General features: G+C 44.4%; 1 protein-coding gene across 6 annotated transcripts in view; it reads left to right on the top strand.

The window, feature by feature from the left end:
- The window catches only part of LOC119172219 (glycerol kinase 3), a 63,691-nt gene that overhangs the window by 22,004 nt on the left and 28,049 nt on the right, over positions 1–13,638 (top strand). For all 6 annotated transcript variants that reach the window (XM_075893329.1, XM_037423249.2, XM_037423248.2 and 3 more), the window contains 3 exons: positions 1,137–1,215; positions 5,632–5,804; positions 12,436–12,565. In XM_075893329.1, coding sequence (XP_075749444.1) covers positions 1,137–1,215; positions 5,632–5,804; positions 12,436–12,565 — 382 coding nt within the window. The remainder of the gene's footprint in view (positions 1–1,136; positions 1,216–5,631; positions 5,805–12,435; positions 12,566–13,638) is intronic.

Raw genomic sequence — 13,638 nt, 5'->3', positions numbered from 1 at the left:
TTACATTCAGCATTGAAAGTAAGTAAATTGGAGGAATTACTAGAAAAAGGATATTGGCACCAGTGGCAGTAGGGATGCAAGAACTGGGGTCCACATATGTGCACGCAACGTTTTATGCAACAGTAAGGGTATTTGAATGCAAAGTCTTTGAATTTCTGAAGTGTCCAGAAATAATGAATCAAAATCACGACGCTTTTGCAGCGACGCTTTTGCACTTGCATGGCCTTTTTAGTTTAGAAAACTCTAATGCGTGTTCTCTTATTTTTGTGACATTAAATATTTTGCTAAAAGTCGTGTTGTAGCTGCCATAAAATGGTGCTGGCCTGACCTGAATCTGGGATGGCAGGTGTTTTTGTCGACTTGTGGTGTTGAGGTTGGGAAGACATGTGCTACGTTTGCTATGACATCTTAAATGTTCAAGGCCTTCCTATATGACAAGAGTGACTGTTTTGTTCTGTGATTTTTTTTGTGTTATGCATTCTTAAACCCAGTGGTTTTGTTCCAGTAGTTGAGCTGGAGTTCAACAGTATGGTTTCTCATGCAAAGTCGAAAGGTGTGAAATTTGAGGTTTGCACTCAAAGAAAGCCTCTAAAATGTGGAAATAGGGAAATCTGAGCAGCGGAAAGCAAAGATAGTGATGCAAACGTGGCTACTAACAACTGGTGCAACTAGAGTAACCATGTACCAACTTACCCAACAAGTAACTTTCTTGAAAGCATTGAGATACGGATGTATGCCTGTGACCCGCAGGTCGCGACATTAAATCCCGACCACGACAGCCACATTTTCAATAGAGGCGAAAATGATTGAGGATTGTGTATTTATGCACAGGTTAAATAACACCAGTAGGTCAAAATTTACAGAGCCCTGCAGTACGGCATATATCATAATCATATCGTTTTGTTATTTTAAACCCCAACAATTATTATTTTGACTTATTCCTGTAAAAAATTGCAGTGATCCCACTTCTGTGCCAACCGCTCCAAAGTGCTCCAAAACTAAAATTTTACTGCTCCAAAAATTGCTCTGTAACATTAGTCCCCAGTAGCATCACTGAAATTGTGTTCTTATGCGAAACTGCAGCATGGTTCATATATGCTAGGCAGTTTCGTAATATATATTGCTTTAATGCTTAGGGGTCTGTGGCGATTGCGGGAGCTGCTGTTCGGTGGCTGAGGGACAACCTGGGTCTCCTTAACAGCAGCGGTGACATCGGTGAGGTGATCTATATTATTTTTTGTTTTGGTCAATTGTCCTTCATATGGTATGTCATTATGATTTGGTGCAGCATGCTGTCAAATACAACAGATAAATAAAAATAAACGTTGCAGGCACAATTTACAGCAGTTTAGTGCTGTTAAACGTGGTTAAGAGGATAGTTAGTAAACTTGTATTCTTGTATGTTTACATATCAGTGGGAATAAGTTAATAAAGCATATTTGGTACGGTGGACTTTCTGTGTGGCTTATCTGATGCGAGTCGTAAATACCAGTACTTGCCTAGGTACTATAGCTTTCTATCAAAACACCTACACGTCCTAAAAATACAACTGTTAGCTTGAAACTTATGGTAAAGTTGAGTTTTTCTTCCGCAGTCTGAGGATCTGTGATTCAGCCAGTGACCGACTAGCAGGCTGGTGATTTTTTTTGCACTCGAAATGCCCTGTCAGAGACTGTCCTTGTGGCAGCCTGTTCTGTAGGGACTCGGAGATTGTGGTGCAAGCAGTGTTATATACTCAAGTTGTTATAAGATTAAACTTAGTTACAACATATGTACAAGTTCTGGCAGTCTACTTTGGACATCGTCTTACCGCGGAAAAACCCGAGCACAGTTTTGCAGTCACACTGCTCTGACCGCACTGCCCTTCTCTTTCCCATGATCACACTTTTAGTTTCTTCGAAACCACACACTTTCCCCTCCCGTGGCCAAGTGATCTTACTTGTATTCATATTCATAGCGCAATAACGTACCAGACGCAGACACAAGTAAGGAACACATACTCGGGACGGGTGCTAGACATCTACTCATCATCATCATCAGACAGATGTGTTATCTCACAGACCTGGGCATTTACACCATTTAGATTCCTTCCCCAGTAATGCGCCCTTGGGAAGATTTCCATTTAATGGCACCAATATGCCTTCGCTGGTGTTCTGCTCAGAGCCTCAGTTTGCTCTTGTTGACTGTTACAGTCAATTAATGGTGGCATTGGTCATTGCCCGGGTGGCTGCTGTCTGCAATCCCTGCGCCTCCTTTCTGTATGTGCGGGGCAGCATTGTGGGTATAGTGGCATCATCAACCTCCTTCTTGCTCTCTGGTTTCTCCAGGCTTTGCAGTGACCATAGTCTTTAACCACCCCAACTAGGGACAAAAGATTGTTAGTCAGCTCATATTGGCAATAAATAAAAAAAAACTTAAAAGATGCAATAGAGTCAGTGCCTGAATTTCGAAGCAGTTCTTGTTTTCCGTGCACTTTGATAAACTAAGTACAGTATGACAGTGACAGTTGCGTAACAAGTGTCCATTGCCAGTCGCATGCAGTGGACGTCGAGTTCCTTTGGCCCGCACTTGCTGCATGGTGTAGGTGGACTGCTGTTACGGGGACTACTGTGCAGCACTAGTATGTCCTTTGCTACATGAAATGCTTTTGGCAACCTTTGTTGGTGTTCTTGAAGTGAACCAGACGAAAGTTGAAGAAGAGAGTCTGATCACCAGCTCCTTATACAGGAATACAGTACATACAGTGGAACCCTGCTGTTACGTTGCTCACTGCTACATTTTCTCAGCTGCTCCGTTGTCTTTCATCGGCCCCAGGATAGCTCTCTTAGAATCCTATGTATTGTGAACTCCGGTGTTACGTCGCAACTGTGAGAATGTTCCTGCATGATGCATTGCAACCTAGTCTGCCGAACCCGCTTGTGCATCGGCATTTTGATTTGAAATTTGAAATTCTTGGCCTGGCTGGGCTACGGAACAGGCTGCAAGAAGCCACAAGCAACTTGGAGAGGCCGCCTCAAGATGGCCATTTGTGAAAAGTGCGATCACCATCATCACTGTGCTAACAACAGAAGTTTCATGCACTTTCGGCATTCCGTAGTGACAGTCCCACCGCCGTACGCCGCACATTGTGACTTGTCTTCAGTTGCTGTTGTGTGCGCTAAGCCTGTTACCATTGAATTTGTCAATGCAATCTGCGACGATTTCGATACTCGATGCCATTCAATACATCGCATCTAGCATGGAGTGCATGGGCGCGTCATCCGTAGAGCACTGCTTCGCGAGGTGTGTGTTACTTATGGACAGGGACGGACAGCCTGCCATTGAAGATCAACAATTGGAAGCAGCTTCTTGTGAGCAAGAGCTCAATGAGGCAGTGAATGCGCTGGGTGCCATGATTACGACGCACGACAACTACGCTGCTGTGGATGCTGCCGTTGTGACATCGGAGCGCCATACAATCACTGAGGTCGTTGCAAACTCTATTGCAACTGAAGACAGGGACGTCGATGATGACGACGAGCACGAGCAATAAGATTCTGAAGAGTTGGAAGTGGAGTCGGCCGATCACAACTTTGGCGAAGTCGTCGTGGCCCTGGACTACCTTCGCAGGCTTGTCGCACACCAAAGCGACGCTGAAAGCAATGCGGCCTTCCAGATTATTGAAAAATGCATTGTTTTTACCAGCGAGTGAAAGGAGCGGCAGTCAACTATCTCCAAATATTCTAAGTCTTAGGCTCTCCTTGCTGAAATGAATTATTTGTAGTCAAAGCACCTGTCCTCACATTGATTTTCGGAGCTTTGCTCACTCTTGCATTTTCTCGGCTGTTACGTTTTTTCTACCCTGTCCGCTGAGAAACGTATGAACGGGGTTTCACTGTATATGCGCTAGTTATGGCAAAAATAAAATTTGAAAAAAGATTTATTTTGAGCTCTTTGTGTTTGTTCACACAATCACAAGCTATAACTTCTACAGCCTTGCTCCTTCGCCACTATAGGTGTTATGTATTGATGCTGGCCACAGAAGTAAGCGTATAGCTTAGCCTGGACAATCAACCCTCACATTGAAGAGCATCATCTTCCAGGGTCACATGTATGTACCTCTACTAATGTTTTGCCAGTTTGATTTCAGTCAGTGTTTGGTTTTTTTGATGGCAATAAAGACATATTGCTGATACCACCTTGTGCCAATGTTGATGCGATGTCTGACCCACTCTACCAACGTGCTGAAGCTCTGTTTGCAGTTTCCGCTACCGTTGTTATAAAGGCCTGAGGAACACCTATAAATGGCACACAGTCGGAGCCAGTGATGGTGTTGCTGATTGCCTTCCTTTCGAGAGATGGTGTGGTGTTGTCGGGAGGGCCGTATGCAGCTTGACAGCCAAAATTGCGGGTAGTAGCATCTGCAACTTATATGTTTTGCCGGTATTTGTTTCATGCTCGCATCTGCCCTTGATTACCGTTTACCCCTTAACTTACGTGTTTAATTTTTTTTTTAAAGTTTCCCAACCAAAGCTGCTTTCTTTTTTTGCTGATTTCGAATCTGATTCTACTAAAAAGCAGCAAGTTGATGCCGAAAAAAATATTTGTGCCACATATTCATTCAAATCAACACAATGAAGTTTACTTCTGAAGAATACATAGAAAATGAGCCACCTGCTGGTAATCAAAATAATAACCTCATAAAGAAAACATTTGCAGATGCCACGGTTTTCTTCATTTGTGTAGGATAAGTATCCTTGGGCTATTTCACATGGGAAGCTTTGGGACTGTGTAGAAAATTTCAAAATATGAAACAAGGCAGAGTGGCTTCAATGGCGAGCACTTGCGATGTTCGCTTTTCAGCTGTCATAATCGCTATAGAAGCTGCTCAATTAAATGTCATCGTGGTCTTCGCTTCCGGACACAATATAAACATCTGTGTCAGAGTCGTCGTCTCTCGAAAAAAATGACTCAAATGAACAGTTTTTTTTTTTGGTGTTGGCGGGCGAGCTATGCATGGGTAGTCGCCACCGCATGCCATCTTTTCTTACTAAAACCACCCTCTTGCCATCGGAGAAAACTAAATCATCGACTAAATGCTGCCGTCTAGTGGATGACACTCAATCTGAGCTATTCACAAGTGCTTCTAATGTTGAATGCTACAGAGGAGGGCCTATTTTGTTGGTACAAACTCTACTTCTTCCAAGCAGTTTGGGGACAGTTTGGGAAGGACGAGCAAAGCACTTAAAGAGTTAATGACGTTCGTTTTCGGAGGTCGTGCCACTAGAGAAATGGTTTCACATTTGATTAACTTGGCTCGAACTGTGCTAATGGGAAGTCAGCGGAATGAATTGGATTTAGTCCCGATTTCTGCCTAAGAGTTCAAGAATTCATCCTTGTGTGCTCAGAAGTGGTCCGAAAAAATTTATGAATAAATTGTGTTTCGTATTGAGTAGAAAGTGCCGTGGCATTTCTCGCGTTGGCTCCACGAATGCTTTGGAACTCTTCCACGCTGCTACCGTTGTATATTGAGTGCAAGGCTTTATAAATGCTGTGTGTGCATGTGTGCGTATTTAACAATTGTACGGTGTCCATTTTCGTCCACACTTACTGGCACATAGTTTACTTATGCTCGACTTTTTGTAATCGCAGAGAAAGTGGCCCGTACAGTAGGCAGCACCCATGGTGTGTACTTCGTCCCAGCCTTCTCGGGCCTTTACGCGCCCTACTGGGAGCCAGACGCACGGGGCATCATATGCGGCCTCACGCAGTTTACGACTCGAGCACACATTGCCAGGGCTACCCTGGAAGCTGTCTGCTTTCAGGTGAGTTGTTTTAATAATGGAATAGGTGGACATGCGGAAGCAAGGCTCTTAGTTAATACACCTGTCTCTTATTGTTTGTGTGTTACTCACACTTCTTTGTTTACCTGCACTTACTTTTCAACACTCTTTCATGTAAGTAAGGTCTCTATTTTTATCTGTACTTGCCGTAAGCCTCATTGTTTACCCACTCATGCTCGTACATGCTCGTACATGCTCGTACATTCATTTGATTTCATGCTGTATTAGAATATGGTTGATCACTGTTATAAGTGGCACTCATATATCGGGCCTCTAATGTAAGAGGCACCAGTGTGTCTGCCTTGAAATAGAGGTCGATTTGAAAATGAAAACCAGGTACCCTTCTTACAAGGGAGACCTCATAAGAACAATGATTAAGAACTACATCTTGTGCACGTCTCTTTAAAAAATTGTCCAACTGTATAGGTCGAACAAAAAAAAAACGGGAGATCTTGCACGCGGCTTGAAACAGTCAAATTGGTCAGTCCGAGAGTTCTAGCTTGACTGCATCTAAGTAATAACGCCACTGCTGTTAGTTTTAGTCGTGCCTTAATCGTTTTTGCATAGTCTCTTGAATTGATCAACTTTGCTGTTGCAAGTTTTGTGTGTTCAGTGATGCTACTTCTGCACCAAGTGCACCAAGCTGCGCTTAAGTGACCTGGCTGCTGCATCCTGCTACATTTTTCTCAAAATTTGGTGAGTCTGCGCCTAAGCCACGCCAAAGGGTGTTTTCTGACTCTCAGAAATCAAATCAACTACTTGCGGTTCCTTATTGAAAGCAACATAGTATTGGACCCTCCGTACGATGTTAACCAAGTTAAACCGAGTAAAAAGGTCGCTGTTGCAATACGGTCAATTTTCGATTTGACGGACTATCTAGGAAACATGAAATCACTCAAAACGATGATTTCATGTTGTTTTTATCTCGCTAAAGCGGTCAAATAACCACATCTGTGGCCGAAATAGTTTCAGTGCCTCCCATTAAACTTATCGGGCGTTTTGATGCTCAGCCAGTCTCTTGTGAATGCATTCGGGACTTGCCGTGAACCCCTTAACTACGAGCGAACCACCACTTGTAAATTTGCCTTTTGTGGTGAGAGCTGCCTTTACCAGCAAAGCATGGATTTAAATTATGGCTGTCGTGCATGGAGCGTTTGGAAACTATGACTCGGCAAAGAAAGACAGAAAAGCGTTCAAGTTGTTCGTACTTCCGTGATGCGCGTGTGCGAGTCAACTATGCAAAATCTTCGCCGACAAGTAGCATTTGCCGATGCGTGAAGCGAATCGTTTCCAGTTGTGTGCAGCACATTGCAAGCTCAGTTGGCACGGTTACTGCCGGGGCGCTTGGTGTGCTGTACGCTTGCTTTTGTCATAAAAGTGGTCTTAAGGCCCACTCCGTTCCTGACAGCACACGAACGCGGCGATGACGACCTGCTTTCGTTAGAGAAGTGGTGTTGCACAAACAAGCACCGTAAACTGCGGCGCGACTTCTTTGGGTTCTTGCTTGTTAAAAGCGTGCAGTATGCTTATAACTCTGCCAGTAGTGCATGTGACCTCTTCTTTTGCTATCGCTAAAACACGCAGGGGTCGTCACAGATGTTTCTGTGATATTTTTTTGTTCAAATATGTACAAGCAATCGGTGATAATCATGTCACCTATAGTCATGGTATAAAAAAGTGCTATAGCTCTACATTTCACCATTAGGTTTTTCTATTAGGTCAGGTTAGCTGTGAGTGATATTTCTAATTTTGTGCTTTTCATATTTTTATTATGCTTAGTGTGCACGAAATCTCCCTTTTATTGGTCCTCTGTCATGGATGCAGTATGTGTCTTAAAGGGGGCCTGAAACACTTTTTTTAAGTAACCATAAAATGGATTCACTAAAAGAGCTTATTGTCTCATGAATTCAATGCCGCAAAAATTTTACGAATTCGTTCAGTATGAGTGGAGTTGCAAAGATTTGTCGCACGCTGCAATCACATTTTGTCTTCTCTCATCCCAACGAATGGGCTGAAAGCTAAGCAGTGAAGGATGGCAGGGGCAAAGAAAATACATCACTTGCACCTCAGGACCTTAAGCACTTTTTCTTGTTTTTCTTCGAATGCGCGGCTTTTTCAGTGTGATCGCCTGTGCATGCGTGGACAAGTCGCAGCCTCCCGTGGCAATCCCTATAACGGCTAAGCGGGCCATGTTTGTATCAGCCAATGGCTGATTGATGGCCTTCAACGTGTGATTTTTGAGCGTCTTCTGTCATCTGTCCAGAAAGGAGAAAGCAATTTTTCGCTGACTTTGATTAGTTACCGTATATACTCGTGTAAGGGCCGCACTTTTTTTTCGAAAATTTTGCTAGGTGCGGCCCTTACACGAATCAGGCCGATTTAGTACAGGCAGTACAGGCCAAAGGTCTGTACTGTTTATGCAACAGTAGCAGAGTGCAAGAGTCACAAATGACATGCCAGAAATGTTTTTATTCGGATTCCATTTCGCTGTCCTCGTTCTCGGAGGAGCTCGCCTCGGCGTCCGCGTCTTCCCAGAGACGGTCATCTTCGGTGCCGTTCATGGAGTTCGAAATTCCCGTTACCTTGAAGCTTTTAGCAACTACTTCTACTGACATGGCACGCCACGCATTCAAAATCCATTCACACACCTGTTGGAGCGACGCCCGCTTCAGCCGTCCTGTAGGGGTCTTCTCGTGGACGCCTCCAGCCATCCATTCAGAGTAACATCGGCGAAATTCCACTTTGAATGGTCTGTTGACGCATACGTCGAGCGGCTGCAGCACACTCGTCAGGCCACCGGGAATGACGGCCAAGTCCGTACGAGTTGCGGCAACTCGGTTCTTGACGCGGTCGGTCAAGTGGCCCCTAAAGCTGTCCAAAACAAGGAGGGCTTTCCGTTGTAACAGCCCTCCAGGTCTGTTTGCCCAGACGGTCTTAATCCAGTCAACGACCAGTTCCTCGGACATCCAGCCCTTCTCTTGCGCACGTACGACGATTCCCTGAGGGAACTTCTCTTTTGGGAGAGTCTTCCTTTTAAATACGACGTACGGCGGAAGCCTCCTGCCGTCTGCCGTGATGCACAACATCACAGTGCACCTTTGGCGTTCTGCACCAGTCGTGCGCACAGACACACTTTTCGCACCTTTTAAATCCACTGTGGTGCTTTCCGGTGCATCGAACCACACAGGTGTCTGGTCCGCATTCCCAATTTGGGACAGGTCGTATTCATGCTCCCTCCTGAGAGCATTCACGAAGCGATGAAACTTAATGACGTGGTCTTCGTACTCGCGCGGCAGTTTTTGGCAAATCGTCGTTCGGCGCCGAATAGAAAGCTGGTTACGGTTCATAAACCGCGTAGCCCAGCCCCGACTTGCCTTGAATTGTGCCGGGGGTATTTCCATGTGGCGAGCGATGCTGAGGGCTTTGACGCGTATCATGTCAGTCGATACGGCGTAGCCGTCCCTTCGTGTGTCGACGACGTAGTTGACGAGCTCGCTTTCGAGTTGCGGGTACTTGCACTTTTTCCCGCGAAACGCCTTTCGGCTCCTGTTAGTAGCGGCGAGGGCATCTTTCTGATTCATCCAGTAACGCACGCGCTTCTCATCGACGTCGTACTTTCGTCCAGCTTCCCGCTTCCCGTGCTCCTCGGCATAGTCAATCACTTGCAGCTTAAATGCTGCAGTGAATGATCTCAGATGCCGGCCCATCGTCCGTCACGTGCGCTGGCTTCTGCAGGGTTCACTACAACCAACAAAGTGACACCGACGACACCGATCTGAAGTCGCGCTGCCAACGTATCGACACGATGCTAGGAACGATGCCAACAAAGAGGCCGCACAAGGCAAATATGGCGGCGCGCTGTCAACAGCGTGGTCGGCGCGTCGGCGGAAGTAGAATAAAAGCGGAAAAGCGTGCAGCGCCATCTGGCTGTAAATGAACTAACTACACTTTTCTGGCGGGACATTTTGAACTTTTGTTTTTTTTTTCGAAATATCCGCTTTCAAAGTTGGGGTGCGGCCCTTACACGAGGGCGGCCCTTACACGAGTATATACGGTATTCCGAATTCCAGGTTGCACGCTGGGCTATAATATTTCGCTCGTGTGTTTTTAGGGGTCTCTACTACCGATTGGCAGCATTTTCTGACCATGCTCAAAAAGTGCTTCAGGGCCCCTTTAATATTGCTTCCAGCAACATGTGCTCCGAAAGCCGGTTTTGCTGCTCAATAATGCTTTTTTGCCTGCTCCAAGACCTGCTCCGAAACAACCTAAGCCAGTAGCTTCACTGATGGTTCTTGAACTTAAGAGAACACATTTCAAAGGTCTGGTTGCAACATTTCATGAAGATATTGCTTCATTCTTTTTTTTTTTCTTTAGTCCTCTCGTATAAAAAGCAGCTGCATGTAAAAGCACATGTAAATAAATGGCATTGTCTATGTGCACAATTTAAAATCTTATTTTGTTTTACCATTAGGGCATCTTTTGGTACATCAGCGATCCAACACATTTTATATATTTTTTTAACGTGAAAGTGTTTTATGCTGGGGTCCTGTCACTGATTTTTGTCTCGGATATGATATTGTAAGGTACTAGCAGAGGCAAAAAAAAAAAAAGAGAGGGAAAGTTCAGTCATCAGAAGTCGAACTTGCGACCCCTCGATCCGCATCATGGGGTGCAAATCGACTTGGCTACCGAGCATACGTTGTTCAACTTGCTACTGGCGAGCTATTTATACCATTTACCATTCACAGTATTCAAAGCTTGGTGGCTTTATCTTGTTCTTATCAGTAGGAAGACGGTGTGAACAGTGCGGAGGGTGTGCTTTAAAGGACGTTGTTCTGCGCGTTGCGTTGCGTGCCCGCTTCGAGAGTGCGTGGCTGCTTGTGCGGGCACTTCGCTCGTCCTGTGTGTGTTCTTTTCAGGCATCCTCTTTGGTTGAAGGGCACGCTGCAAGCTTGGAGCTGGTTGTTATTTTTCGTGTGACACAGCAGTTTGTTGCTACAGTGAAATCTCAGTATAACGAACTTCAGGGGGCCGCGGCAGTTCATTTGTTATTTTAAAAGGTTGTTATAGTGCACTCCCAAAAGTTAACGATAAATAGTTATTTTCCACCAACCAAAATGACTTACCTTTAAAACGGTGGGCCCTTGAACTCGTTTTTTATGGGAAAAAAACGAATGCACAAGTGAACACTAAAAAATGCACGTTTACCTAAGCAAGTTCGCGTTTTTTTTTTTTTTTTGACGCATGCAGCACTAACTTTGCAGTGCGAAGGCCTCCAGCTCATCCACATTCCTGTGGTGCGATTCAGTGGTGCGATCCATTTTCTTGCTTAGCAAGAATTGCTTCCGCTTTTTCCTCGCAAGCAGAGATGAACTCACACCGACTTGCTTTGCGGATGGAATACGTAATCACCGAAAAGAGATGAACACTACTGACAAGGCCTCCTAGAGCGCATGTTGAAGTGACAAAGATTAGAAAAACTCGAAGCGTCGTGGCTGTCACACAGAACACCTATTTACTACCATGGCTGTCATCTCTTCTCCTAATGGAAAGAAAGAGCTAAAAAAGAAAATTTCTCGCGTTTCGGTTTCTGCTCCCTCGCTGTCTCAGGTTTTCTGCGCCCATGCAGCCTGCTCTGCAACTCCCACTCTGCCTTGCTGACTTTGCCCTCTCGTGTTGCCCTCGCCCCTCGTCTCAGCACTTTAAACCTGCAGCTTCGGCGTTTCAACAAAAAGAAAGAAAAAAAAAGTTGTCCTTTCGTTTTTTTTCCCCTCTGCACCGTCGTGCATCTTCCGAGAAGCAAGGCGTCTATTCGCTGAGTCGTCTGCTCACGTATCGCTTGGGTGGTCGCGATAGATTTCAGAACATGAGTTTGTTGTACTAAGGCATTGTTAATATAACACGAAACTAAATTAGCGCTCGCTATTCTGAAAAGTTCGGTATTCTGAAGTACGTAGTAGTGAAATAATTTTGCATTGAAACTATTAGCAGTCGACGCAAGATTTTTTAAAAGTTCAATAATTTGAAAAGTTCGTTAATGTAGGGTTCGTTCTACTGAGAGTTCACTGTATAGCATTCATTCCTCCATCCTTGTGGCGAAACAAGGCACAATAAATGCTTGACTACCTCTGTGAATACACGTTTCACTTTTGTTTTGTACCGATTCCTATGACGAAGTGATCAGCCTTTTTGATCTTCGAAGTGAGGAGACCAACATATATTTTCAATTGACTTATATTCTGGTTCACTCGGTAATATATTCACATTCTGCAGAGAGCAACAAAGCTGTGGCAGTAGATCCACAAGTTAGTATTTCTTCTGTCCTTAGAACTTGCTACTTCTGAATAACAACAGTTACCGTGTCGAAGAGAGTGCATAATGTTTTGACAGTGTGGTGGTCTTTGGTTGCTATTTCAGTTCATTGTACATATTTTCCTGCATATAACTGGCCCCAGTATGCAAAGTGGGTTTTCAGTAGTCTGACCTCGGACACATTTCTGCTGAATCACGAAGTCTTATGCATTATCAAACTCCTGTGCTTGCCTGACACGGTTCTTTGCACCAAGGACGTTGACTAGGGACAGCGTAATGCCTCGTACCTTTCCGATTGCAGGTGCGGGATATTTTGGAATCAATGGATCGTGACTCGGGGACCCGGCTGAAACAACTTTTAGTCGATGGTGGCATGGCAGTCAACGACTTGCTTATGCAGCTACAAGCCGACTTGCTGGGCATTCCTGTGGGTAGGTTTCCTGCAGCGCCTACATTTTGAAGCACCTTGTGTGTTGAGTACTACGATGCACAGCAGTCGAACCTGTTCATCACGACCTTGATAGTTAACCAAAATGAGGCTGTTAGATTGGTATGTTATATGGCAACTTGCCTTCCAAAGTGGGTAAAAATTGGACATAGTTGCTCTTCTGCTGCATTCAGCACGCATCTTTCATTCTATTGTCACCGTTTTAACATGTTCATTGTAACGTATAATTAATTTACAAAATATTCATAGATTTGAGGGCAGTGTGGTTTTGCTAGGGCAGTAATATTGCAAGTACCCTGAGACATAGTGGTTATAGTGCGATGTTTTTATACAGTGAAATCCCGTTAATATGTACCTGCCGGGGACGACGGCGTCATGACGCACTAAACGTATTACGCATTAACCACCAGCTACAAATTTGCATCTTCTGTAGGCTTGTGCCAATAGGGAATTTTAGGTTCGAAGGAAATAGTGATTTTGGTCGAATAACTTTGAATCAAATTTGAATAATATATATGACATTTTTTTTATTGGAATAGGGCCTCTATGCAAATGCCTTTGTTTTTTTTTCGTTCAAAAGAAGTTGAAACAACTTTGAATAGTAGCAGGATTTGACTTTCAGCAGGATGCGAGTCGTAACCCTTAAAATATGTAACATTTTAAAATGTATTATACTTGGAGCATATAAGCCATCATTAAAAGCTTTAAGCTCAACAAAATTAATTGGTTTGAGGGTAATATTTTCATTTAAAGGGGCCGTCAGACTTTCAGGAAGCCATGGAATGGAGTCGTTAAAGAAGCTTATTATTGCCTCATGAATTCACCGCCGCAAAAATTTTTAGAATCTATCCAGTACATGCAGAGTTGCAAAAATTTCTCGCACGCTGCGAGTGCATTCTCTCTTGTCCCGACGAAAATGCTGGAAGCTTAGCAGGGAGGGATGGCATGGGGAAAAAAATATATCACGCATGCTTTCTGAGCTTGTGGAGTCGTTTGTCGAGAGAAGAGAGCAATTTTCAGCTGAGTATGAGAATTCATTGTGAATCGCACACTGGA

This window comes from Rhipicephalus microplus, chromosome 4, assembly GCF_043290135.1.
Source record: "Rhipicephalus microplus isolate Deutch F79 chromosome 4, USDA_Rmic, whole genome shotgun sequence".
Taxonomy (NCBI): Eukaryota; Metazoa; Arthropoda; class Arachnida; order Ixodida; family Ixodidae; genus Rhipicephalus; species Rhipicephalus microplus.
The sequence above is the reverse complement of the archived record's forward strand: the minus strand, read 5'-3'. Positions and strand labels throughout refer to the sequence as shown.